General features: G+C 38.8%; 3 protein-coding genes and 1 pseudogene across 5 annotated transcripts; 3 read left to right on the top strand and 1 right to left on the bottom strand.

Moving 5' to 3' along the window:
- Window positions 1-233: 233 nt before the first annotated feature.
- Window positions 234-5381, top strand: LOC103710222 (acid phosphatase 1-like). Of its 2 annotated transcripts, XM_026805874.4 has the most exons (4): window positions 234-786; window positions 990-1199; window positions 4724-4885; window positions 5015-5381. In XM_026805874.4, the coding sequence occupies exons 1-4, from the start codon at window positions 398-400 to the stop codon at window positions 5274-5276; spliced, it is 1023 nt and encodes a 340-aa protein (XP_026661675.1). In that variant the 5' UTR covers window positions 234-397; the 3' UTR covers window positions 5277-5381. The 2 variants fall into 2 exon arrangements, with proteins under 2 accessions (XP_026661675.1, XP_008794092.1); XM_008795870.5 differs by lacking the exon at window positions 5015-5381 and having other exon boundaries at window positions 241-786; window positions 4724-4970.
- A 110-nt stretch (window positions 5382-5491) lies between these two features.
- On the bottom strand, window positions 5492-7634 carry LOC103710223 (leucine-rich repeat extensin-like protein 7). The gene has a single exon (XM_026805873.4). The coding sequence runs from the start codon at window positions 7359-7361 to the stop codon at window positions 6093-6095; it is 1269 nt and encodes a 422-aa protein (XP_026661674.4). The 5' UTR covers window positions 7362-7634; the 3' UTR covers window positions 5492-6092.
- An 8327-nt stretch (window positions 7635-15961) lies between these two features.
- LOC103710225 (phosphatidylglycerophosphate phosphatase PTPMT2-like) lies at window positions 15962-22633 on the top strand. The gene is made up of 6 exons (XM_008795874.6): window positions 15962-16786; window positions 17396-17518; window positions 17916-18009; window positions 19920-20002; window positions 20167-20256; window positions 22057-22633. Exons 1-6 carry the CDS (start codon window positions 16601-16603, stop codon window positions 22336-22338), a joined length of 858 nt encoding a protein of 285 aa, XP_008794096.4. The 5' UTR covers window positions 15962-16600; the 3' UTR covers window positions 22339-22633.
- Window positions 22634-23443: 810 nt separating this feature from the next.
- On the top strand, window positions 23444-25591 carry LOC103710226 (profilin-like; annotated as a pseudogene). Its single transcript, XR_016398149.1, has 3 exons — window positions 23444-23719; window positions 24397-24534; window positions 25309-25591. The product of XR_016398149.1 is annotated as a profilin-like (transcript).
- Window positions 25592-27530: the final 1939 nt, after the last annotated feature.

Here is a 27530-nt window from a genome sequence, read left to right as displayed (position 1 = left end):
CCTGCTAGCTAACGGTCAATGAGTTGTGGTACTCTAGGGGCAAGGAAAGCGTAAGGGAACGCTGTGCCGTGCCACTAATTCTATTTATCAAAAAAAAAGGCCTCCAATCCTTTTCTGCCACGCAAGACGGGGAATGTACCGGTGCTAAGAGTCGCGGGCACACGTAATACCTCCACAGAATCGCCCAGATGCTGAAGATTATTACCGAAGGATGCCATTTCCTCGCGGTATATATAATCGTCATGGCGGAGATCGGCACGAAGCCTTGAATCTCCGATTGGCTTCCCTTTCCCTCCCGGAGAACGAGGAGGAGAAGGGGAAGCCCCAAGAACTCCCAATCCGATCCTTCTAGGGTTAGGGTTAGGGTTCCTTTTGCTTCTCTCCATATCCAAATCAAATGGGATCCCGTCGATTCCTTCCCCCCGTCCTTCTCCTCCTCCTCCTCTCTGTCATCGCCTCCGCCGCCGCCTCCCAATCCCTCCTTCGGATGATCTCTGAGAACCAGGCCTCTGGCGACAGCGACGGCCTCTACTGCGACAGCTGGCGGCTCTCCGAGGAGACCAACAACGCCGGGTACTGGGGGACGATCCCGGCCAGATGCCTCCAGTTCGTGGCTGAGTACATGAACGGCGATCGCTACGCGTTGGACTCGGACGTGGTCGCTGCCGAGTCGCTGGCCTTCGCCCAGACCGTTCAGGTCGCCGGAGATGGGAACGACGTCTGGATCTTCGACGTCGATGAGACGCTGCTCTCCAACCTCCCCTATTACGCCGTCAACGGATACGGGTACAGGATATCCCCTTTTTGCCCATTTTTTCTTTATTCCTATTTTTCTTGATTTTAAACCAATCAAAGAAAGCTTCTTTGTCCGGTCTTTTTTACCGAAAAATCAGTCACAATTACTCGCGGTGAAGTTTATGTCCAGCAGTTCATATGGTTGGATTTTTTCGGAGATTTTAGCCTTAATGCAAAGTATCAAAATTTGGTAGATCGGAGGAATTCAACGAGACAACATTCGATGAGTGGCTGAATCTGGCAAAGGCGCCAGCTTTACCGGCGAGTTTGAGGCTGTATGAGGAGCTCCTGGGTCTAGGATTTCAGATAATCCTTCTGACCGGCCGGGTTGAGGCTGAAAGAAATGCCACCGAGAAGAATCTGTCATTCGCGGGGTACCATTCTTGGACAAGGCTCATTTTGAGGTACATTCTTTCTCTGTCTCCTTCTTTAAGAAATGATTCCCCACTGCATTTCTTCTCGATGCTGTAACACTGGTAAAATTGCATTGATGGGGTCGAAGTGACTAATTCGAAACTACAGAGTTAGGATGATCTTGTGCTATGAAATTCAGAGAATTAATTTGGAGCTTGAGCTAATGGGTAATGGAGTAAGCATCGTCATAAAGGTGATGGAAAAAGAATATGGTAGATAAATACTCAAGTGTTAGCACAGAACATAATAAGATATCTCTGTATCTTTTACTTGCATTTATGTGAGGTATGTTTGACACATAAAATTTTGCGGAGAAAAAAATTTGGTTCATAACAAATACTTTTATTTTTGGCAAGGTAGGTTGTCCAATTGACATTATGGAATATCATTTGATAGCAATTTGCTTAGGTTCTAATGGTGTAATATAAACTGCCTTCAAAAGTTTGTCAACAATGTGAGCATTGAAACAGGAGGTTTGAAGCTTCATCTATAAAGATGAAAATTGCTGCAGCTTCCACTGCCAGAAATTACTCAACACAAAATGGAACAAAATATATTAAAATATTTTAGACAATTTAAGAAAATATTATATAATTGCATTTGAGAAGCTTTTTCTAGTGGTCGATTGGTTCGCCGGCATGCTAGATTGATCGAGTTGATTAGTGGAGATAGGTTGATCAAGAGATAAGGTTTCGTTTTGCGTTAGTAAAAGGGCTTAAAATGTCTAATAGGATGAGAACTTGGCAAAGAAAGAAAGCAGAAAGTGGTAATAATAACTCCAAGGTAGAGATACAAACCAATAAAGATTAATTTACACAGATATTGATTGAGTAGAAGAAAAAGATTTTTTAGGGTGGAATGGCCATTACGTTGAAGAATTGAGATACAAGAGGTTCATAGAGAACTCCATGGAACTTCATTTTAGGGTAAACATGCAAAAATATTTTCTGGGAAAACTTTTCTAGTGTTCGATTGGGCTGTTGGGTTGCCCCAGATTGATCAGGTCGATCAGTAGAGATAGGCCGATTGGGAGACAAGGTTTGGTTTTGCATTCAGTAAAAAGACTTGACATTTTTAATAGGATGAGAACATGGTAAGAAAGAAGGCAGAAAGGGATGGTAATAACTCACAAGTAGAGAAATAAACCAATAAGGATTGACTACACAGAGATTAATTGAGTACAAGACAAGGACTCTTCAGGTGGAATGGTTGTCATGTCGAAGAATCAAAATACAAGAGTTCATGGCTGATTCTGTAGAACTTATTGCAGTTGCAGACAGTAGTTGGTTGTCAGAAATGTTGAAGATGTCCCAATCAGGGTCTTCATTCTCCTTTTAAACCAAGTAATTGCATAGAAGTGCAAGAAATTACCATCAAAGAATTCCTTGAACCACCGATGCCCATGTTTCAAGCAACCATGTCAGATTTCTAAAACTGCTCATCAACATGTGGTCACAATGTGCCTAGCTTTTACCACATGCACCACCTGGTTGATCCTGGTGCTCGATGGACTTGGTGCAATCACATGCCCTGTATTAGTGCTTGAAAAATATCTGTGGTAGAGTCGATCTTGGATAAATCCCGAGATTTATTAGCCTTATTGGTAATTTAAAGCCACTGTATGCCATGGTCTTTAAATAGTAGTATCAATGATCTTCAAATATATTCTACATTAAATGTTAAACAAACTATGTAATGAATAATGCCTCAAAATCTCTATCATAAATAATGAATCTTCTGAAAAAGGTTCTAACAATACAATTTTGCTTATTGAGATTGTACATATTGCTGGAGTTGGTCCAGCTTGCTCGTTAAAAATTATATACTGGGAGCCTTTAAATGATTAAATCAAACAATTTTGTTTGTAAGAATAGGCTTTTATAAAAATAAATCTAATTTTTGAAGATCCTAAAACAACTTAGAACATAAACTCAACTCTCTCTTACATGTATTACTTCAGTCATTGTGGTTATAAAAAAGGATAACCTAATAATGGGAGCAGCCAGTCCCTGAAGCACATTTGAACTCCTGTTTCCTCTGCCACTTCCAAATGTAAATCATGATTGCTTCCTCGATTTCCGCTGCATTCCTACATCTGCTCCCTTTCTCCCTTTTGGCCTCTACACTTCACAATGTATGTTGTTCTTACATTGTATTAAAAAACGGCGTTGCCAATATCTGGTTGAACCCTTCCTATCATTGTAACTACATTGTGGTAAGATTTTTCAATTAGGTTGGGCTTATGTGGTCTGGAGATGAGTATACCAATTATGGTTCTCTATTTGTGGGGCAAGTCAATAGAGTATGACTCTACCATACGTTGATGCAACTATATACTGGTTAGGTCATGCCTGGTCCTGGCTCTTCTATCAGCTGGAATTTAGCTGGTTTATTTAATAAATATAAGTTTCACTTTTGACTTGATTCATAGATCCTTGTTTGACTCAAAGTTAGGTTCTTTGAGTAGAATATGTCTCAGTTTCTTGTCAACATGATCTATTTGCAGCCCTTGTAGCAATGTTTAAAAAAATACTCATCCTTCAAAATCATCAGGCCTCCTTCCAGTATTATCAATTTGCTATAAGTGTTTATGAAAGATAGCTTTCACTAGCAAGAGTAAGGATGCATGTTGCATGTGAAACTCCAACTCTGTGAAACTGGATCTTGCTGACCAGGAAAATTTCACCAATGTATATATGAAATTTCACGATTGTGTATATGCATATACATAAAATGCAGCAATCTATTATTCCCTCAAATGCAATGTCAGACCTAGTGCAACTTCAGTCATATCATTGATTTAAATGTAACTTGAGAATAACACGAGTTGGAAAATTTCATCAGTATTAATCAACCTCTAAACCATATTTGCTGAACTTGCAGTATTATAGTTCTCCATCATAGTGGCCAATTTTCATAGCGGATCTGCACTATTATGACCTAATGTTACATTAATTGGATATGCAGTCAATTTTCCTCTGGCTTCTTTTTTTTCTCAAACTACTTCTAGAAAATTATATTAAATAATTCTTCAAGTATGTGAATTATGCAAATTTATAGTAATATAGTCATTTCAGTTCTAAGTATCTTCTACACCTATAGTTGGCTTCTGGTTGAATAATAAGTTCTTACTTTCACTTGCAAAACACTTGAGTCTTGGTCTATTGGGCATATTTGTCAAACTTTAGACTCTTATCCCTTTAATTATAGCTTCTCATTTCGTATTTTCATAACAGTGATATCATATATCAGTATCTTCCAAATCCATACCCTTGTGTTCCCAATTTCCTACTCCCCCTCCCCCCAAAAGAAAAACACCCTGCTATCCTAGATTCCTTGTCTCATCTATTTCGGCTTAATATCCTTTTATGATTTTCTGAATGATTGACATGTACCTTCTAGAATCCCTTGATTAGTTTTCTGTGCCATAGGATAAACTGACTTTTAAACAGAACTTTTATATATATGGATCCAGGAAGTATTTGCTACTAAATGATGTTATGTCATGCGACAGGGAAGCCTCTGATATCGGCAAGACAGCAGTGGCCTATAAATCAGAAAAACGAGCACAGTTGGAAGCTCAAGGACACAGGATCCATGGGAACTCTGGGGATCAATGGAGCGACTTGTTGGGTTCACCGATGGCTACGCGATCCTTCAAACTCCCAAACCCCATGTACTACATTCAATGAAATATTTGGAATTATAGAAATTTATTTTAAATAAAACTATTTTTTAAGAAGAATGATTCTACAAATTGTATCTGTTCTCTGGCACTTCTAACGTATATTCCTTGCTACAACAGCAGTCAGCAGACAATGTGTCATCAAAGAGGCGAAATTTATCTAGGACATGGCCCATCTAAATCAACCACCGACTTAATCAAGGATCAGTATAGAAGAATTTTGTGTTTGATAAGCTGCCATCTTAAGAGAATTTTTGGGAAAAGGAAGTTCTCTACCGAATTGGACATTTCATTAGTGAGATGCCTGGTGAGGAGGAAACACAAATTCCCACTGAAGACAGTTCACATAATAGAAATGCAATCTGTTGGATTAGTTTTGTAGTTTTTTCAAGCTCACTGTAGCTGGAACGAACTTCGGTTGGACTGTAAAATAATAACCTTAACAATAATAACATCGGATGGAAATGGAAGTCTTTTGTCTAGAAAAGATTAAAGAATGTTGATACCTTTTTAGACTCGCTTAATTTGGTTCTTCACATCATGTCATAGGATTCCTCTACTTCAGGAATCCTCTACTTCCAGGTTCCCTGTAGCCCGGATGATTAGGACCCATGTAACATCACCATTTTAAGCAAAACATCATCTATTTCTGATGAGTAAAGAAAATTATCTAGGTTGTGGATTTGCTGCCAATATTGGGTTGCGGTATCCCGGAAGATAAAGTACATTTTTAACTTCTTGATAAATTGGCTTATCCAGAAACAGGTTCGCATGATTGCCCTCAAATCCTCACGGGTACTTCTTTGTAGGCGCATGACATTTAATTAATTAGCTCGAGAAAAAGTGTCCGAGAAGCAGATTTTGTTTTTGTTTTTGGTCACAAAGCGTGCTTTAATCCTTCCTCGCGAGGAGAAGAAGAAGAAGAAGAAGAAGCAGATGCTTTATTCCTTCCTTTTTGGCTTTAATTGGATTAAAAAAAAAGAGAACTCTTGTCTTAGCAACTCTGAATGGGAATATATTAAATACTAATACAAACACTCAATTCTAAAAAAGCTAGGATCCAGAGTGTCTAGACGCATGCCTAAGCTTCATTTGGACGTCAAAGCGTTCTAAAGCCACCAAAAATATAAAAGAGAAGGAACCGTGCCCGCCGCTTAATGATCAACCACCGCACGGTCCGGTCCGGTCTTCACACAGCTCATGGCACAGAGGAAGGCAGCGACGCAGGCAAGTTAAACGGGATCCCAACCATTGCTCCCCCCGGACCCATGATGGCTCCTGCAGCACAAGCCACAGGCTTCGTAGTTGGGATCCTCAGGCAGCTCAGCCCACCCCCAGGCACTTCCATGCACTCTGATGGAGGCCTCTGCATGCCCGTCCCAGGGATGCAATTCCCAGCAAAATCAAACCCCGCATTCTTGAAGAAGAGCTTTGCACAGTCCTGGCTGAACCCAGAGAAGAAGTTGTAAGACGCCGTAAGGTTTGCAAGGCTCTTCAAGTCACATACCAAGTCAGAAAGCTCCCCTGTTAGCTGGTTGTGTGCTATGTTAAGGACCTCGATCCCAGTGAGGCACGACAGAGAGCCTGGGAGGCGGCCTGCGAACGAGTTGAAGCTCAAGTCCAAGACCTCCATCTCTGATAGATACCCAAGTCCCTCTGGAATGCAGCCTGTGAGCTTGTTGTTGAGGAAGAGGATCTCTCTAATCCCAGCACCCGTGTATCCAAAGCTAGCAGGAAGAGACCCCGAGAACTTGTTGTTAGCTAGGGTGATCACAGTGGCTGGAGCGCCCCAGATGCTCATGGGGATCTGGCCTTCAAACTGGTTGTTGTTGAGGAAGATGGCATCCAGGTCCTTCTCAAAGACCTCATCTGGGACCTCCCCTGAGAAGCTGTTGAACCTGAGGTCCAGATACTTGAGGTTTGGGACGACGAGAGTTGAGGTTGGAAAAGGCCCTGAGAGGAGGTTGTTGCTGAGGTCCAGCTCTGAGAGGTACTGGAACTCTCTGAATGAGTCCGGGACCGTGCCTGAGAATCTGTTGCTGTTGAGGTGGATGATAGAGAGGTGGGTGAGGAGGGAGAGCTCCTTCACCAGAGATCCCTTGAAGTTGGCACGGTTGAGATCTATGCCTGCCACCACACTAGTAATAGCGGATGAGGACATGTCTTCCGGGGGATCCGAGCAGAAGATACCTTTATAGGAGCACACATCAGGGCCAACCCAGGAACTCAGAATCCCTGATGGGTCCTCTGTTATGGCCGACTTCCAGGCTTGGAGGGCTGCGTACTCCCTGCTGGGGATGGGATCTGAGGTGCTGGGTGGTGGGGCTTGGGGGCTGGTGGTCACAGTAACACCCCTCCCATTGATCCAGACTCCAGCTCCACCACCAATTCCAATGTAAGCCGATGAGGCTTTGGGGAAGGAGAGGTTTAGAAATGCAAGCAAAGTGAACAACCAAAGGCTCTGCATTTTGGGTAGGAGATGGGAATGAGTGGATTTCCTCTGCGACTGGTTGTGGTTGGTCTGGTGAACGCGGTGGGTTGATGGGCTCTGTGTCTCCCACGGCGCAATGGCTGTTCGATTTATTCGGTTGGTGCTATTGTCCGACGCTTGGCATCATGTTATTGGAAGTGTTACTGTAATTTTCTGTGTATTTGTGAAAGGTAGGGCGGAGGCGATTTAATGCGTCAGAAATTTATTAATGACCTGGGTCATGAGACCTTCAGGGTTTGGTGGAGCTCGTGGGGGCTTATTCCTCTCCACATGCATCGTTTCATAGGTCAAGGAGTCGTACGCAGGCCTGGCCGTAATGGCCTGCAGCTTCTGAGCCTTTCTAACCTTGAAAGGATGTAAAGACGAAGAGGAACTGCTCCGTATGACCGCATAGATGTAACGTTTGGCCGGAAACAAATGGCTTCATGAGGAGTGCCAGCTTCCAATTCGTCCAGGCTCAGTGGGAAGTGCACAAAGTATGCTCATGACTCATGAGGAAGAAGCCAGCAGCAACTGGATCCACAAGCAGTCACCATTTCACACCAACATTCTGAGTGGAACTTGGTGTGAAGTTTGGAACACTTTTAAGCGTGGACTTCTCAGTATCCTCCATCCAATCCTTCATTGGAACCGTTGTTGTTTCTGTTGAAAAAAAAAAACTTAAATGCGCACGCGGCCAAAATCTCGGGCCGCGTGCGCGTTTGAGAAAAAGGTAACGCCCAGCGGGCGTTACGCATTTGAAAACGGACGCGTTTGAAAACGCGTCCGCAAATGACCAAACGGCCCCTGTAAAAATTCCTATTTAAATCCCTTGATTTCATCTCTTTGTAAGCACGAAAAATTTCAGAAAAATAGTGGAAAAATTCTGAAAAAATTCTTCTCCCTCTTAGCCACTTCCAAATTTTATTTTTACATTTTTATTCAGTTTATTTAGTTCTTTTCATTCCGTTCTTTGCTGGATCTGCAAGTTTGATCGGGTTCGCTTTGACTTCTTCCGAGACGTGCCGAAGAAGAGGTTGTAGGGTCGTCGTATCTCCGAGAAGGATTGCCGGATGACCCGTACGTGGGGGCAAATACTTCTTTGGGACAGCGTCTACGCGCTTCGACCTGCTTTCAATCAGGCTACTTTCTTCTACCTTTATTTTTAATTTAATATTAGTAGATTGGTAGGATTTGAAATTCTATGATATAAACTTATTAAATGCATAGATTTACTTTGTGCTAGAATAGATTTATTTTGTATTAAAATAGAATTATTTGGATGCCGAATGATATGCATGTATATTATTTCCTTTAAGATTTTTTTATTAATTGAATTTATAGATTTATTTATTTAGTTAGGAGATATATTGCTAACAATCCAAAGAAGTATTTATTTTTGTTAGTAATATATAATTAATTAAATTCTTTATTACAATTGTGGCATATTAGATTTTAATTGCAATAATTGTTTTTGCTAGCACATCATCAATAATAAATTATTCTAAAGAGTTAATAATTTGGTTAACCTCCAAGAGGTTTATTATACCTCCATTTGGACTTCTCAAGGAGTAATTTCCAGATCCCATTCAAACGGGAAATTCGGAAATTGGTTGATACATAATAGTTAATCTATTGAATTGACTTATTAGATCTCAATAAATTATTCTAATAAAGGAATAAATATTTTAATTCGCTGAATTGACATTTTAGATCTTAATTACAATAATTGATTTGCCATAAAATTAGTAATCAATTATTTCAATAAGGCAATAATTCAAATCTAACATATAATTCATTAAATTGATATTTTAGATCTCAATTAAAATAATTGATTTGCTACTACTAAATTAGTAATCAATCATTGCTAATTCGGAAAATTCAAACGAAAAATTTTGAAATTAGTTAATCCACAATATCTAATTTAAATTTGCATTTAGGTTATTTTAAATATTGAATTTGTGTGATTTCTAGTGATTATATCCACTAACTAATAGTGTCTAAGAAAAGCTTGTCAAAAAGGCATACGTGCCTAAGAAAGGCTGGTACTTAAGTGAGCCTAGTGCTCCACCACCAATCTGGAGCTGATCTGGCTATTAGTTTTTTGGATATATCAATTAGACATCCAAAGTTCAATATAAATATTACTGCAATCTTTTGACATAGATTTTTTTGATTTCAATCAGGTTTCTGTCACTATTCTGTAACCCTGATCCTATGGCCTCAAACACTAGTGACCATCTTAGTGCCAAACCTGAAAAATTTGATGGCCATAACTTTAGGAGGTGGCAGAACCAAATGCGGTTCTGGCTCACCACATTAGGGTTAATCTCAGCCATAGGTGAAAGTACGATCGAAGTTGATAACGGGTCCAACCCAACTACCTCTTCCAACACTGAACATTCTGCCTCCACTAGCACACCCTCTAGGACACCTGATGAGATAGATTATCATTGTATCCATAGAATTCTAGGTGCTCTTTCTGAGAGGCTGTATGATATCTATTACACAGCCAAGAGTGCCAAAGAACTCTGGGACACCCTAGATAGCAAATATGGTCTTGATGATGCTGGGGTAAAGAGGTTCAAGGCCTCCGATTTCAATAAGTTTAGGATGGTGGACTCAAAGCCTATGAATGACCAAATTCATGAATTTGAAACCCTGATCCACCAGCTTAGGGCTAATGGAACCAATTTGGATGAATCATTCCAGGTAGCCTGTTTGATAGATAAACTACCTACTTCCTGGTCTGATTTTGCTAAGACCCTGAGCCATACCCAAGGAATTCTCACCCTAACCCAAGTCTTAAACTCCATTAGGATTGAAGAGCAGCATAGGCTCAGAAATAATACCTCTACTGGATCTAAAAATAATGCATATAATGTAGAAGCTCCTCCTAAGAAAAATCAGAACCGACCCTTCCGTAAGAATTTCAAGAAGAAACCCTACAACCCTAGAAACCCTAACCACCACTACAATGGGAAGCCTATTCAATCCCAGGAGCAGAAGAAGAAGAAAGAGGAAGGTGGTGCTCGTTTCTGTTATGTGTGTGGTCGGACCAACCATTTGTCTCCACAGTGCTTCTATAAGAAGACTGCACCTCTTCAATCTAAGAAGAAGGGTCCACACACATCCAGTGCTCAAGTCAACATGGTGACTTCCGGCGCTGGCTCCTCTGAGACAGCTTTCAGGTCTGTTTCCTTCACTCCTGAAGTTAACATGACTTTACAAGCACTAGATTGGTGGATTGATACCGGAGCTGGTATTCATATTTGTTCGGATCGTTCCTGGTTTTCTTCTTACCAGATCTCAAGTGGAGGAGCTGTGATCATGGCAAACAGCTCGGAGGCACGTGTGTTAGGAGTAGGACGTGTGGACTTAAAGCTTACCTCTGGAAAAGTCCTGTCACTGCACGGCGTCCAACATGTTCCAGTTGTTAGGAGAAACCTCATTAGTGGTTCTTTGCTTGTCCAGCAAGGCTTTCGTCTTGTCTTTGAGTCCAATAAGGTTGTAATTTCTCATGGTGTTATGTTTATTGGAAAAGGATTCCTTAGTGAAGGATTGTTCAAATTGAATGTAATAGCTCCTTCAATAAATGAAAATCCTTTGATTATGAATATAGAGCCTCCTTCTATTTGGCATGGTAGATTAGGTCATGTAAATTATAATTCAATTAAGCAACTTATGAACCTAAATCTAATACCAAAAAGTGATCTCAAGAACCATGAGAAATGTCAAACTTGTGTAGAAGCCAAACTCCCTAGGAAGCCTTTTAAATCTGTTAATAGGGATTCTGATCTATTAGAGTTGATTCATAGTGATGTTTGTGACTCTGGTAGAACTTCTAGGGGAGGTAACAGATACTTTGTAACATTTATAGATGATCTATCGAAGTTCTGTTACATCTACCTAATTAAAACCAAGGATGAGGTGCTCAGCAAATTTAAAATTTTTAAGATTGAAGCTGAGAACCAACAGGAAAAGAAAATTAAAATTCTTAGATCAGATCGGGGAGGTGAATATACATCAAATGACATAACTCAATTCTGTGAAGATCATGGAATCATTCATGAAGTGACTGCACCCTATTCTCCCCAATCAAATGGAGTAGCAGAAAGGAAGAATAGGACTTTAATGGATATGGTGAACTCCATGCTTATAAGCTCAGGAGTACCAGAAAATTTGTGGGGGGAAGCTCTTGTTTCAGCCTGTTATATCCTTAATAGAATTTCCTCTAAAAATAATGATCTAACCCCATATGAAGTTTGGAAACATAGAAAACCTAATCTTAGCTATTTAAAAGTGTGGGGGTGCTTGGCAAAAGTAAAAATACCTGATTTTAAGAGAAAGAAAATAGGCCCTAAAACAGTGGATGCCATATTCATAGGTTATGCAGCCAATAGTAATGCCAATAGATTTCTGGTAATAAGTTCAGAAATAAATGATATTAGTAACAACACTATCATAGAAGCCAGAGATGCAACATATTTTGAAGACACCTTTCCACTTAAGACTAGAGTAGATAGCGGTATAGCTAGTAGCTCTAGTAGAATAAGGACAAGAACAATAGAAGTAGAAGCAGAACCTAGGAGGAGTAAAAGATCCAGGATAGAGAAAACATTTGGAGATGATTTTTATACCTTCCTAATAGAAGACTCTCCAACTACCTTTGAGGACGCAATGAAATCTTTGGATTCACCTTTTTGGAGAGAAGCTGTGGACAATGAGATGCAATCAATTATCCAAAACCATACTTGGGAATTGACTGATCTTCCTCCTGGTTGTAAAACAATAGGATGCAAATGGATCTTTAAGAAGAAACTTAGGCCTGATGGCTCTGTAGATAAATTTAAGGCTAGATTAGTTGCCAAGGGCTTTACTCAGAGACCTGGGGTAGATTTCTTTGATGTTTATGCACCTGTAGCTAGGATAACTACTATTAGGGTCCTTATAGCATTAGCCTCCATTCATAGATTAGTGATTCATCAGATGGATGTTAAGACAGCTTTTCTAAATGGAGACTTAAATGAAGAAATTTATATGGACCAACCAGAGGGATTTAAAACCCCAGGCCAAGAAAATAAAGTTTGCAGACTAGTCAGATCTCTTTATGGTCTTAAACAAGCACCTAAGCAATGGCATTTGAAATTTGATGAAACCATAATGACATTTGGATTTGAAATCAATAGCACAGACGAATGTGTATATCATAAGAGAGTTGGACACAAATTTGTGATCTTGTGCCTTTATGTAGATGATATACTGATCTTTGGGACAGATCTTCAGATAATTGATGAAGTAAAACAATTTTTAAGTCATAAGTTTGATATGAAAGACTTGGGACAAGCTGACTTAATTTTAAATACCAAAATAATTAGAAGTGCAAATGGAATTGAGTTATCCCAAAGTCATTATGTTGACAAGATACTCAATAAATTTAATTATTCGGATTGTCAGCCTGTCTCTACTCCCTTTGATCCCTCTACACATCTTAAGAAGAACTTAGGAACTCCTATCCTTCAAAGCCTATATGCTCAAATCATAGGCTCACTAGGATTCCTAACAAACTATACTAGGCCAGACATAGCATATGCTGTAAATAGACTTAGTAGATATACTGTTAATCCAAATAGAGATCATTGGACAGCATTAGAGAGAATTCTTAGGTATCTTAAGGGTACCAAGTCCTATAGTTTGCACTTTAGTGGGTTTCCTGCTGTTCTAGAAGGCTATAGTGATGCCAACTGGATCAGCGATACCTTAGATGTTAAATCCACCACAGGATACGTCTTTCTCCTAGGAGGTGCTGCTGTGTCTTGGAAATCCACCAAACAAACCTTAATATCTAGGAGTACCATGGAGTCTGAACTGATAGCTTTAGACACTACTAGCACTGAGGCTGAGTGGCTCAGAGATCTACTTATAGACCTTCCTGTAGATGAGTCACCTTTACCACCTGTCTCCTTACATTGTGACTGTAAATCTGCAATAGATAAGTGCAACCAAGAAAATGCCAATGTAAAAATGAACAGGCACTTAAAAGTACGTCATAAATCATTGAGATATAAATTGAAAAATAATGTTATTGCCTTGAATTTTGTAAAATCAGAAAATAATTTGGCTGATCAGCTTACAAAAGGTTTATCTAGAACAGTGGTTCTAGAGTCGTCGAGGGGGATGGGGCTTAGCCCATAAAGATAGATCACCATGGTGGGAACCCAACCTTAAAAGGTTCAATGGGTAGAAACAAACCGGAGTGTGACTAAGAGGAGCACTATTTCATGTTTTCCTCATCCCTATGGCGCTAGTGCTCATAAAAGCAAGCGGTAGGATGAGTTCGTTTGTATAACTCTTAATGAGTCCGAGACCGAAGAGGCAGGAGCTTCCTTGCTAGCTTCCTTATTAGGACTCACCTATATGTGCAATCGTGAGGCCGCGATTATGGGAAATGGGCGATTCCCTAAAAAGCACATGATAGATACCTGCGCATGGCCATAATAGCGCAACCCGCTTAGAACCCAGATCGGGCTATATTATGTGTGTTGTTGATTTAATCTGAGCCATGGACCGAGGTTCAAGGTTAAGACCACCTTGGCTCCACAGATGTAATCAATTGTCACTAAGTGAAGGTTCAAACCGAAAGGTACCTACACCTATTACATAATATAAGATATCCAGCATTTTATTTTGATTTTAAAATTATTTAAGTTTTTTTTTGTGGGGGATTGTTGAAAAAAAAAACTTAAATGCGCACGCGGCCAAAATCTCGGGCCGCGTGCGCGTTTGAGAAAAAGGTAACGCCCAGCGGGCGTTACGCATTTGAAAACGGACGCGTTTGAAAACGCGTCCGCAAATGACCAAACGGCCCCTGTAAAAACCCCTATTTAAACCCCTTGATTTCATCTCTTTGTAAGCACGAAAAATTTCAGAAAAATAGTGGAAAAATTCTGGAAAAATTCTTCTCCCTCTTAGCCACTTCCAAATTTTATTTTTACATTTTTATTCAGTTTATTTAGTTCTTTTCATTCCGTTCTTTGCTGGATCTGCAAGTTTGATCGGGTTCGCTTTGACTTCTTCCGAGACGTGCCGAAGAAGAGGTTGTAGGGTCGTCGTATCTCCGAGAAGGATTGCCGGGTGACCCGTACGTGGGGGCAAATACTTCTTTGGGACAGCGTCTACGCGCTTCGACCTGCTTTCAATCAGGCTACTTTCTTCTACCTTTATTTTTAATTTAATATTAGTAGATTGGTAGGATTTGAAATTCTATGATATAAACTTATTAAATGCATAGATTTACTTTGTGCTAGAATAGATTTATTTTGTATTAAAATAGAATTATTTGGATGCCGAATGATATGCATGTATATTATTTTCTTTAAGATTTTTTTATTAATTGAATTTATAGATTTATTTATTTAGTTAGGAGATATATTGCTAACAGTTTCGTCAAACTACATGCGACAAATATAATAGGATGACTCATGAAAGAAGTGTTATCCTACCCAATTTTTTTCTTCCTGTCCTGGCTCCAAAAAAGGCTCTTCACAAATATAACTGGAAAAAAAAAGAAGCTTCGCAAAATAATCAACGGTAACATCATGAATCTAGGCTCTTCTATCTTTATAGGCCTCTGTTGAGTCTAGACACTTGATAGCTTCTCTATGTTTTCTTATTATAACTTGTAGCTATTTATCTACTACTAAGGACTAATTTCTTCCCAATGTCGGCAAACATTGCTGCTTACCTTTTGACATTGCATGTAGTATGTGGCTTTATATCTATTGCTTCGTGATTAAAGTTGCGGCACACTTGATCTCTGGAGTGGTCCCTCTGCATTGTGGGGTGGGCATCAATGTTGTTCCCCACTGCAGAGTCTGCAGTTATGAGGAAGCATCTCATAATTCCATCCTGTTGAATTTTCTTCTGCAATACTGTACGCATACAGGCTTGGCATAAAAAATAAAAAAAAAAAGCAGAGCTAGATAAGGGTATAATTTTTGGACTGGTAAAAATATCTTCCCTTTTTTTATGGTAAAATATCTTCTGACGTTTGAAGTACGTTATCATCCCAAACCGAGAGGAACTATGCTCTTTTGAGAAAGTGTGGTCAAAAAAAAAAAATAATGATATGTTTTTTGTTTGGTTCGAGTTTTCAAACGAGAGAGATGGAAAAATTGTATTTCTATGAAAATATGATTCTCACATTTCATAGAAAAGTCTTTCCTACGAGAAATATGAGAAAGTTATTTTTCCATGAGACAAGAATCACTCCATCTTTATTTTTTTTTCAAAAAAGCCCTTCAGCATTAAAGACCTGATTTTTATTAAGGATATAATAGAAATTACACATAATTTTCTCAGAAAAGTGGATGTTCAACCAAACATAAGAAGTCTGAAAATCTGTCATTTTCTCATGTTTAATCAAACATACCAAAAGTATATTTCTAGACATTCTTTTTCTACTATAATTTTTTTTTTTAGAAATCATATTTCTAATATAAAAAATAAAAAAAAAAAAAAAAAAAAAAAGAAAAAAAAAGAGGGGGGGGGGGGGGGGGGGGGGGGGGGGGGGCTTAAGGAGCCCTTTGTGTTTTGGTTTGGGAGATCTCGTTACATCGCTCCATATAATCACCGCCGATTTTAACCCTCCGATCACGATAATCAACTGCCCTGATTGGAAAAAAAAAAAGTTGAGATCTAGTGAAGTTATCTAGCGAGAATGTTAGGTCAGGAATCAGGATGTAAATTAAAAAATACTAACAGGGCATTTATGTACCTTCTCCGGCGTGAGAATTAAGCCATAGGGAGTGGACTTTCGTTCTTCCACGTTCTCTGCCACCGAGACGGAGAGGATCGTAGGGTTTCTACTTTCTAGATGAGGGGAATCCCCAGTTAATCCCCACCCCGTCTTTTCCCCGAAGAATCGCCCGATTTGTTGTTCGGAATCGGGATCTTCTCGCTCGTAGCTTTCGAGCGAGATATCCATCGCTTGAATCGGTCTAGATTCGAGTTCTCAAGTTTCGATCTTTTCCGTAGCGCATTGATTCGATGCCGCTGCTTCTAGATCGGCATTCGATTCGAGAGATTTGGGCTGTTTCCAGAAGGATTTCTTCGAATAGAATCTTCTCCATTTCTTGCTGTCATTGTTGCTTCGATACGTGGATCGGAGCTAGGGGAGGAATCGAGTAGGGTTTTTGGTTTGTTTTCGATCTTTTCTCGATCGGAAACCTGCCGTCATGAGGATCACGGAGTTGGAGGACGGGGGCTTGGACGATTCTGGCGGTCGGGAGATCGTGCCGATCAAGGCCAAGAGAGCGCTGATCGGGGCGGGGGCGCGGATTCTCTTCTATCCGACCCTTCTCTACAACGTAATACGGAACAAGATCCAGGCCGAGTTCCGATGGTGGGACGAAGTAGATCAGGTTCTTGTTTCTTGTCACTTACCTAATTTCCGTGCTTGTGCTCTGTTATCTTTCAGTTTCCTATCAATAGGTCATTGGCCCTTTTCTTGGTGCGGGTATACATCGGTTGGTGATTTACGTGTTACTGTTTTGTGGAATCCTTTTCGTGGAGAAGATTTTATTTATCCTTGCATGCAAAGGAATTGAATCTTGTGGAATTAGCAATTTGAACCGGTCAGGAATTGCCAATTCAATCCGGGCATATCTGACCGCCGGTTTGGTTTGTGCTGGATTTGGACTTGCATTAGGGGATTGAATCTATTGTAGCATGTCATACTCTTTCTTTTGTTCAGTTTGATTGCATGCCACTTATTTCTCAATTGCACTATATAGAATTGTCTATTCTCTCTTAGGGAATTAAAAATGATCTCTTGGTAAAAGGTTTATAGTGAAATTTATGTTCACAAGGGAATCTAAATGGGCATCTCTTGTAGTATGTTAATAAAAATATCATTATATTTAATCTCTCATGCATGTATTGCAGCTCGAGATACTCATGCTCCGTAGGATGATGTTGACTGGGCCTGTTAGTCTTTGCTTTACTCATTTGCACTGGTATTTATTTTTCAGTTTCTCTTGCTTGGGGCAGTTCCATTTCCCAAAGATGTTCCGCGCTTGTGGCATCTAGGGGTTCAGGGTGTTGTTACCTTAAATGAGACATATGAGACTTTGGTCCCATCATCATTGTATCAGGCAAGTGCTTCCTTCTCATGTACTCCTACTTCTGATGATGAGATGCCTCAAAAATATTAATTTTATCTATTCAGATAAGCTAAGCAATCTAGCAGCATATATCCATTTTGTGGCACTTGAACAGTCATCGCTCAATCTTAAAGCTTGTGACAACTTACATGCATGTTATAACCTAAAATTTTATAGCAGTTTTTCATTGTAATGTATTTATATATGAAAAGTTATACAATTTAGTGCTGCATTACTTCATCAATATTAAATATGACATGATATCTTGATCAATCTATAATTTGACCTGGTATCAGCAAATTATTGTTTTTGTTGGTTAGCATTTTTGGGATGCTGTGTTGTTAATGAAGTTGTTTATACATGTTCATTTTCTTTTTGTGGTTTTCAGACTTATGGCATTGATCACCTAGTGATTCCCACAAGGGACTACCTTTTTGCCCCTTCACTTGTGGATATACGCCGAGCTGTTGATTTCATCCACAGTAAGTAAATATAACCATGCCTTGCTATGTATGGAGTGATACTGTTTTTATAATCAGAGATTATCTATTTTCATATAGCTACATTTTGGCTTCTTTTTTGCGTTACCTTGTAGCACTTAAGTATTTACTTCAGGATGTGAGGCCAGCTGATTTGACAGTACTAGTAGCAATGATGCCTTGCAATTCATAAAATGATTCCATTTTCATAATCTGAGATTCTCTTTTTCCCGCGGCTACCTTTTGGCCCATAGCTACCTTTCGGCTTCTTTTTTAGGTTATCTTTGTAGCACTTAAGTATAAATTACTACAAGATGTGAGGCCAGCTGATTTGACAGTACTAGTAGCAGATTATATAAGATCTTCAAGGTTTGCTCTATTTGATAATTTCTTATATGGCAATCATGTGACTTGTCTTCAATGTGCCATGGGATTGCAGCTTAGATTTTCCCCCTTTATTTTGGATTAAAATTTTAAAATAAATCATTCTTTGATGTGATTCATGTACGGTGCATGACTTATTCTTTTGTTAGGCCAAAGAGAGACTATTTAATGGGCTATATTGGTAAAGAAACTGATTTTGAGATGTATGATCATTGAAATGGTAAAATTTGTAGGAAAACTTATATAATAGATTATGATACCAGCTTCAGAGTATGGTTACAATGTTGAACATTGAAGTGCACTCTTGTGAATAAATTGAGCCTCGTTAATATCAGGAAATGTGAAAAATTGTGATGATTTGTCATGTTAGTACATTATACTGTGCTTGTGCACAGTGCTAGGAGTTAAAGAAGGTGGAGGAATTGTTTAAGGTTGTATGAATATATGCATCATAGATCAAATACGAGCCATCAGAAGAGGATCTTGGATAAGGGTTGCAAGTTCAGAAAGGAAAATTGGTATTTCTGTTGGTAAATCTGGCAAACAGGTACCAATTTAACTAAAGGACCGGAAGCAGCACATCTTTAGTGAGTTTTAGTGATGGAATTCAAAAATAAATCTGATGACGCTAGAAGTTACAAGCATCTTTGTTCTTTGTATAACTTGATTACATATATAATATTATATATGTAATATTTGTTAATTATAACCTGATATTTTGACTATATTGAGATAGCAATTTGCTCAGTCATTAGTCTTTACTAGCCACCCTTGTTTCTAAAACTATTCTTGATTCCAAGTTTGGAAACAGTTGTAAAGTTTGTTTTGGTCCTAGGACCAGTTTGGAAAGATCATATTTCCTTTCCTTTTCCTGCTAACCATTATATTATGTCAAATGTGAAAAGTATCATGTCATGTTACCTCAATAATGTCAGTTTATCTGTTTCTCTCATGGGCTCTTGATCCTTGTACACTTACCTTAATAATATTTACTTGAAAATATTTTGTTTATGTGTACAAATGAAGTTATCTCATTTTATTGGTTCGTCCTATTCAAACCTACAAAACTGGACCTTCACGGGTTATGCAGTTTTCTCATATTATTGGCTCAAATCAGATTCTGTTTACAAATTGCAATATTTGGGGCATCAATTTATGTATACATCCATCTGAGCCACCAACTGATTCTACACTTCTTGCTGTTAAGGAGATGATGATCGGGGAGTAGGGAGTCACCCAACAATTAACTCAGGCGCGTGTTGCAGAAATCAAGCAGACTTATGTAGTTGATCTATTAATCTGTTTGAAAAAAAATAGTGTGTTATCATATGTGCAAACTAAGTAATGTGGAATGGATGTGATGAGATGTCTGTTTGATATTCGTAGTCACAAACTTGATTGTTAGTGTTCTATGGCATTATAGATGTTGATTCCTTATTTCATATGCTGATGTGCTGAAATGGGATTTATCTTTTCCTCTGTAAATAAACATAAAGTTCAGGTTTTCACCTTTGCTTTTTCAAATTCAGGAAATGCATCATGTGGGAGGACTACATATGTTCATTGTAAAGCTGGGAGGGGGCGCAGTACAACTATTGTCTTATGCTATTTGGTAACTTAATGCTCTCTGAGTACAAGGAATTTTTGAGAACTGCTCTAACTTTTGTTTTTTTTTCTTCCCCCATCCACCCTACTAACAAACTGTGAAGCATAACATAGATTGTTGTGTTTCATGGGAAACATGCTGACATGCCCTAATGTCCAAAATTGTCGTAGGTGAAATATAAGCATATGACGCCTGCAACTGCTCTGCAGTATGTGCGATCAAGAAGGCCTCGAGTACTCTTGGCTCCTTCTCAATGGCAGGTATGGAATATATACTTTGTTTTGTAGCTGAAATAAATATAAAAAGAACACTCTAATGCTATGCATAGGTGAAGCATGATTGTGGGAAATGTTTGTCAGACAAATTTTTCTAGTGAATTCCTGTGAAATAGTACAAACTTATTTCTTTCTCTAACTTTCAAATAAATCTGGTTCAGACCATAACTGTTGTGTTGAATCCTTCAGAAGATAAATGTGTATATTTATGGATTAGTATTGATATGCTGATAATATACGAATTATCTATGCAGCTCTGGAAGTTGAAACTTGGACTTGGTTCATTTAATTAATTTTCGAATGTAATCTTGGCATTGGAGGCAATCCATTCTGGTCGTTGGTGATCCAAAATTTTGCCTGCAACTTTGGGATGAGCTCTTTAACAGTTGTTAATGGATGTGCAAATATCTGGTTATGCTTCTAGAAATGCAGTGTTTTACCCTGAAAATTGAATTCCAAAGCATATTTAAGTCTATACATTTTTAGAATCCTTATTTTCAATAGCTAATCATCATTATTCCTTTCTGGTAAGAGTTCTTTTTTGAATTTAGGCATCTTGTTTGTTTTCAATTGGCTTCTTTGGATCCAAACGTTCACAATGTCAAATATGCTTTTCAAATTCAGTTGGTTTTACAATGAAGAGGAACTGCAATAGATGATGTCTCTTGATGTCACCTTTGATATTTGGGTTCTACCTATAAATTTCCTATTCATTTGTTGGACAGGTGTTGTAATCATGGGGCTTTCATGATGATCATCTCTTGATCTTGTGTGGCGAATGGTTCTTTGTTCATTGCACTATATGATCATTTTTGAAGCTCCACGTGGACAATAACCATCTTGGAAAAGTAGAAAGCCTGCAATCCCATTATTCATGTGCTGGCCTTTCTGATTTATACCAACGAAAGAGGAACTAGCTCGTCCAGTTCTACTTGCATATCATAATTATAAATTTGCAACTAGTGAACAATATGGTAGTTACAGATCTGATTTAGAATGAGAACTTCAATTCTGGCTCTAGTTCAGTATCTTTTCATCTGGTGGCTTTTTTGTGGAAACCTTAATTGGTTGAGTTGATATTCCTAGTGTATCTTAGAGAGGGGAATGCTTTACTTTGGAATAATGTGGCTATCCTCTTGAAAACATAAACAATAACCATAATGATAACCATCCAGTCTCTTCCCAACTATTTGGGTAGGTTTTGTGTATCTTCATCTTCCAGGAATTCATATTTAGGGCTATTTCTGTTGTTATTTCAAGTTTGTTCAATAATTTTTCTCACGAATCCCAACTTCCATCTACCTTACCTCTTCCTCCCCATCTTCTACATGCTTCCACAAAGATTAAAGCACACTTGGATGTGGCTCTCCTCTTGAAGAGAGTGACAAAAATTGTGATGTCCCATGAAATATTGCATCTCTCTCTCTCTTTCTCCATTCCCTTCTAAAGTTACTGGAGAAAGATTATCATTTGGCTCGTTCTTGATGCAGTTCCTCCTTGGAACATTTTGTTTTGGCCAATAAAATTGCACATCCACTCTAATGTATGGTCCATCTGATGTTTTCTGTTATTATCGCATTTACCTAGTTGCTTTATATTATATGCAATATCAAGTTGTTAATATCAGTATTCAATGGTTATCAAAAGAAACTACTAGTGGACAAGTGTACAAATTGCTGCTATTTATACAAGTATAGGACTGACTGGAGTTTTGGCATCCTTATGGCTATCGCTACATGTTCCGACATTTTTTTTTCTGATTTATCCACATGTTATTGCATATAGGCTGTTCAAGACTTCAGCAAATGCAAGTTGGAAGTCTCTGCAACTAAAAACAGTACACCAATGACATGTTCGCCTGCAGGGGATGCGGTACTGATAACAGAGGCAGATCTGGAAGGTTATGGTAGCTATGAAGATGCCACTAGGGATCTTAGCATCTCATCTTACAGTATTGCTCGAGCCAGGCCCATGATAGGGAAGCTGTCTTGCCTCTTTGCATCTCTGAGGGTTTCCAGTGGCTGCTCACCAGTTGCCACCCGGTTGCCAGAAATACGAGCTTGCTAGTTGAACATACTTGTGGTCAACAAAAGAATAAACTTGTGTAATGTAAGTTGTGTGAAGTTGAAGAATAGTGAACTTATTGCAGGAATATGCTATTGTATATATGGTTGGTAGGAATACCTTGGTCTCCAAATGTGGAAATGTATATCAGGGAACCCATCTGTATTGAATTGTAATTCCAGTTTGCTCATGTTTGGTCGTTGTAGATTCTGTAAAGCGAAGGGAGTAACTGGTTGTATTTATTCTAGGCATAACTGGTGATTCTTACATGCATAATTATATGACTCTTTTATCTGCACATGTAAAGAGTGCGTTTCAGTTCTTGCCAGAGGAAAGCCTTGCTTTAGCATTGCCATATAGAGGCACACGCTTTATATATGTTTGCTGCCCTCCAATTATAAGCTCATTGAAGAGAGGCCTCTGAACTCACAATTATATTATTGTTAGCCTGTGGCTTCCAAAACTTTTGGTGCATGGGAAATGTTTGCTCCTATGCTGATTATCCTACTCTCAACGAATTTGACTGGCAAAATTGTGTTGCATGTCGTCATGAGCATATGTAGCAGTAACTACAATACTAACTGCTATATTGTCATTTCCACAAATAATTGCATACATCCATGTCGTTGCTGAATTTTTAGAATTGTTTTACATTTTCCCTTTTGTTGGAAACCTTGACAGCTTGATTATTTGTTTTACAGACAGCTTTGTTGCTCGGTTGGGGTTAAAAATGAACGAAACTCCATGCAGCCCAACAGGTCCACTGCTGGGTTGGCCTTTCAGAGAGAGAAGCTACAGGCTCAATGGACGAGGATCAATCTTACTCCAGTTTACCAACATTTTGCTCGTTCCAGAATTTGTCACCGAGGAAGCTTCCAAAGATGAAAGTGAAAAGTTTGAGGTTGTTTTCTACAGAATTATTTAAGGTTGAGGTGGCAACCGTATCTAACAGGTACTTATTGGTAAGAGTTCCGAATTCCAGTACCAGGATAAGCAATCAACGGCATGATCCATTGTCAATTGAACGGGCCATCAACTTCAAATATTTGCCGGAATTGCATGCACGAAGACCAAGTACGTGTAGCGGGAACGGGCGGTTGAGCGGCACCGAAGATCCAGTCTCCTTCCCCTATTATTCCTCTTCCTAAAACCCCAAATTTAGAGAGGCTTAGAAGAGAGCAATACGTGGGGAGAGAGAGAGAGAGGCGAAAAGAAAAGAAAGGGAGGAAGAGAGAATACGAAGAAGAAAAGAAGATGTCTTGGCAACCGTACATCGACGACCATCTGATGAGCGAGATCGAGGGCCACCGCCTCACCTCGGCGGCGAACGGCGATTATCGGACTCGACGGAAACGTCTGGGCCAAGAGCGATGGGTTTCCAGAGGTATATTTATTTCCAAAGCTCTTTCTTTTCTTTCCCATCTCTATTGGATTTTAACCGCATTGTGCTCCTCAACTGTTTCTTCATTTGATACTGGTGGAAGTTTTATAATTATTATTCTTGTGATCGTCCGTCCAATAGAGTTTGTAACAGTAGATTGTAGTTTTACATGCAATGGTTCTGTTTGATCGATTTAAATTACAGAAAATCATGCAATCGAATTTTTATAATGTTATCCATTCTCTGATCTGGTTATTATTGGATTTGGATGGGTTAATCTGACTTGTTTGTGTTTTCAGAATGAGATCAGATCGCTCGAAATGTATCTTTAACTGAACCTAAAGATTGATTTATATAGTAGAACAATATTGTACAAATGTTCCAAAGGGATGTCTATCCTAACACTAGTGACAACATGCCAAGTTTATTTTTGATCTCAAAGTGGAGAATATCATTTCTGATATCGTATCAGCCCTAGGATAATATGACTCTTTTACGAATCTTTTTCGAACATGAGTTTATATATACATGTTCTCTAAGCAACTTGTTTTTCCTTGAATTGGCATTATTTTTCTCATCTTAAGTATCTCGTTAATTGCGAATGCTGTTCTTTGCTGCAACTTCTTTATTGCATTTGCTAACTGAGAGGGCTGCTACATTTTTTTTTGTTGCGTCTTCAGTTTAAGCCTGAGGAGATTGCCAATATTATGAATGATTTTGCGGAACCGGGGTCCCTAGCCCCCACTGGCTTGTTTCTTGGGTCAACAAAGTATATGGTAATTCAAGGGGAGCCTGGATCAGTTATCCGGGGCAAGAAGGTGATGATTTTCTGTGTCATATATTTTTCCTGATTCTTATCTCCATGCTGAAATAGTTCTTGGTTTTTCTTGGCTTTGCTGGTTCTGAAGTTTGAAGATTCTATACCGCCTTACCGTTTCTTTGCTCATTCTTGGCTTTTCTTATAGTGTACATGAAAATTTGACAGTTTATGAAGGAAATAATGCATATGTTTTAAATTATTTATGCTAATTTTTGTTAGATTTCTTATGCCCTGAATATGTAATTGATAGAAAAGTGGGTGGTTGTCTTATTGGTGCATTGACTGCTCTAACACTATTTACTGCCTCCTTTTCTACTGATTGAGTAGCATTGACTGCTCTTGGTGATTGAAATGCATCAAGTATACTGTTCATTAATGCATTTTCCATGTAAGCATGGTAAAAGGAGGCAGAGCTATAATCCTGGTGATTGTTTATGATACTTGCTCAAAATTGAAATGTTTGTTGCATTTTTAATTAATAGAAGACCATGGCTCTACGATTGAGACATCTGCTTAGATATCTCTTTTTCCTTTTTCAATTATGATCATATATTTAAGCTAATCCTCCAATGTCATATCAAATATAATCTACTGATTATTTCCAACGTAAAGGAAAAGGAGTTTAATACCCCCCAAAAAAAGGATTTGTTGATTTCTTATTCACACAGCTCAGTTGCCCATTTGTCGATTCTTGCCTAATGGCTTTACCTAGTTCTTTTCACGTTCTTCCTGAAGTCCTACCATCCTAAAGTGCTTTTTTTTTTAATACCAGGGGTCAGGTGGCATTACCATCAAGAAGACCAACCAGGCACTAATCTTTGGCATCTATGATGAGCCCATGACTCCAGGGCAATGCAACATGGTTGTTGAAAGAATGGGTGACTACCTTATTGACCAGGACATGTAGTTTGCCATTGGGTGCATTCTTCTCATTCTTCTTTGAGATGTCAGATCTCCACTCTTTCTCACACTTTTAGCAACCACTTTCCACGATCATGAATTAGCATTTGCCACTTCCATGTTGAGGCAATAATTTTGTGGACAGAGAACAAGTTTGGTTTGATTGTATTCCTTGTTCTTTGCCATATGGTCCTCGCAAGGGTCTTTGGATCACATTTTTGAAAGTAAATGCAATTCTCATCAATATTTAGCTCTAGTAAATTTGTGCTTTGTTGCTGGTGTTTTTTCCTGTCAATTCAACAATCCATATTGCATTTTATCCTTAGAGCTGTTCCCTGCCTCCTCTTTTCCTTCTTTTTCTTCTTTTTTTTCCCTGTTTTTCATTTACCTTGCAATTTGGAGCTGATAAACTTTAATCGCATTTTTCTTCTTCCTCAAATCTAAAAGGCTTTGGAGCTATTTTGGGATTAATTGTGTGAAATCAAATGATCAGTTGATTTCCTTTTGGAAAAATATTGTCAGATAATCTTTAGGCCATAGTCATCTTTGCATTTTCATTATCATTGGTCAGGGAGTACTCGTAGGCTTTTTGAAGTCGTACATACTAACTGGTGTGAAAATAGAGTATCACATTGGAAACAGCATGATCATTGATATCTGAAAAAAACAAAACTTTCCTTTTTCCCCTTCTCTTGAGTTTGGTTTTTCCCGTCATCCTGTGATCGTGTGAACCTGATATCCTCAAGCTTTAGTTTTGATAGCGGTTTGAGATTATGTATCATTAGTTGGACGCAGGCAATATACATGAGAGATGGACTGAGAATCATACTCTGTGAAATTGCGGTTGTTTAAGAGAAAAGTGATTTACAATTATAAAAGAACTTGGAGTTGTTTGGCATGGAATCATACAGGCAAGACTAGCCAAAATGCTTGCAAAGCTCTCTCTCTCTCTCTCTCACACACACACACACACTCTTGTTTTTATTAGCTTTTGCCTTGGATAAGTGGAGTTTTGGAAATGCTTTAGCTGACATTTCCATTTTATCCCTGAGCTCTAGTCCTACAGTTGAACCCCTTCTAATTGCCGACTGTAAGAAATTTCTGCCCGTCCTACATTAAAAACAGACTTCTGGAAGTCTTTCTTTAGAAGAAATTTAAAAAAATTGATGGAACCCTCCAAGAAAGAAAAAATACAAAAAAAGTGGTAACTAGTCATCGTTTATATTGTACTTAAACCTCTCATTAGTCAGACTATACAAACGATTGATCAGTTAATGCCACCATTAGATGCTTTCATCACTTTGTTTTCGTATATCAGATGTTTTTTACTGATTTTTTGTATTGTTCCAGGAAATAGCTTTGAGATATCTAAAGTTACTAACACACTAACAGACCATTTTTATTGTCAGTACTTAGTTATGCTACTGTGATTGCCCGAGTCAAGAGACCTGTCTTCTTTTAACAGCAAGGGAAGTATGAGGGCTGACCACACTTTCCGACAGAAAATAATTGGAACAAGCAAAATCCCACTCACTCCACCCACACCTTTTCCCGGGTTCATGATTACTGGTTTGCAGGTATTCCCTTTAGATCTGTTAACCAGGTTGTTTGGATGCTGAGTTGGTTCTTTTCAACTATTTCCTGAGTGGTAGGTCTTGGATTTAGATTAGCTAGGCCGAACCTGTGGTCCTGCTCTAAAGCTCTGAGGTCCCCTTCTCTGAATGGGGAAAGAATGATCTTGAAGGTACGATTTTCTAGTCGCATTTCCCATCCTCAAAGCAACTGGTGATGTCTCTTCTTTATCTACAAGGAGAATACTGTGAGGCATCTCTATCATCCAAACATAACCTGCAATTGTTAGAATAAAAGCGATAGGGTTTATGCAAAGCGAAGTGCTAAATGTAGCACGGCACGCTTTTTTTAATTTTTTTTTTTTTTTTATTTTTGAAGATTATTTCTTTGTCATAGCTAGGGCTTTAAGTTCCGCAATGGAGGTACACCACTGTTGTCCGTTCTTCGGTTGCTTGGCCTGGGTGGGTGTTATCAGCATTGCTAGGTTTTAAATCTCTGGTATTTGATGCAATTTGAATCCAA

Source organism: Phoenix dactylifera, chromosome 12 (genome assembly GCF_051530095.1).
Source record: "Phoenix dactylifera cultivar Ajwa chromosome 12, Ajwa_hap1_PhDact_Kaust_v1.1, whole genome shotgun sequence".
NCBI lineage: Eukaryota > Viridiplantae > Streptophyta > Magnoliopsida > Arecales > Arecaceae > Phoenix > Phoenix dactylifera.
Note: the sequence above shows the minus strand (reverse complement) of the source record. Positions and strands in the feature narration are given on the sequence as shown.

Coding starts and splice junctions, on each gene's coding strand:
- LOC103710223 (XM_026805873.4), bottom strand. CDS start 7,361: ATGCAGAGCCTTTGGTTGTTCACTTTGCTTGCATTTCTAAACCTCTCC.
- LOC103710225 (XM_008795874.6), top strand. CDS start 16,601: ATGAGGATCACGGAGTTGGAGGACGGGGGCTTGGACGATTCTGGCGGT. Junction 20,003..20,166: donor CTATTGTCTTATGCTATTTG/GTAACTTAATGC, acceptor AAATTGTCGTAG/GTGAAATATAAGCATATGAC. Junction 20,257..22,056: donor TGGCTCCTTCTCAATGGCAG/GTATGGAATATA, acceptor TATTGCATATAG/GCTGTTCAAGACTTCAGCAA.
- LOC103710222 (XM_026805874.4), top strand. CDS start 398: ATGGGATCCCGTCGATTCCTTCCCCCCGTCCTTCTCCTCCTCCTCCTC. Junction 787..989: donor TACGCCGTCAACGGATACGG/GTACAGGATATC, acceptor AAAATTTGGTAG/ATCGGAGGAATTCAACGAGA. Junction 1,200..4,723: donor TGGACAAGGCTCATTTTGAG/GTACATTCTTTC, acceptor GTCATGCGACAG/GGAAGCCTCTGATATCGGCA.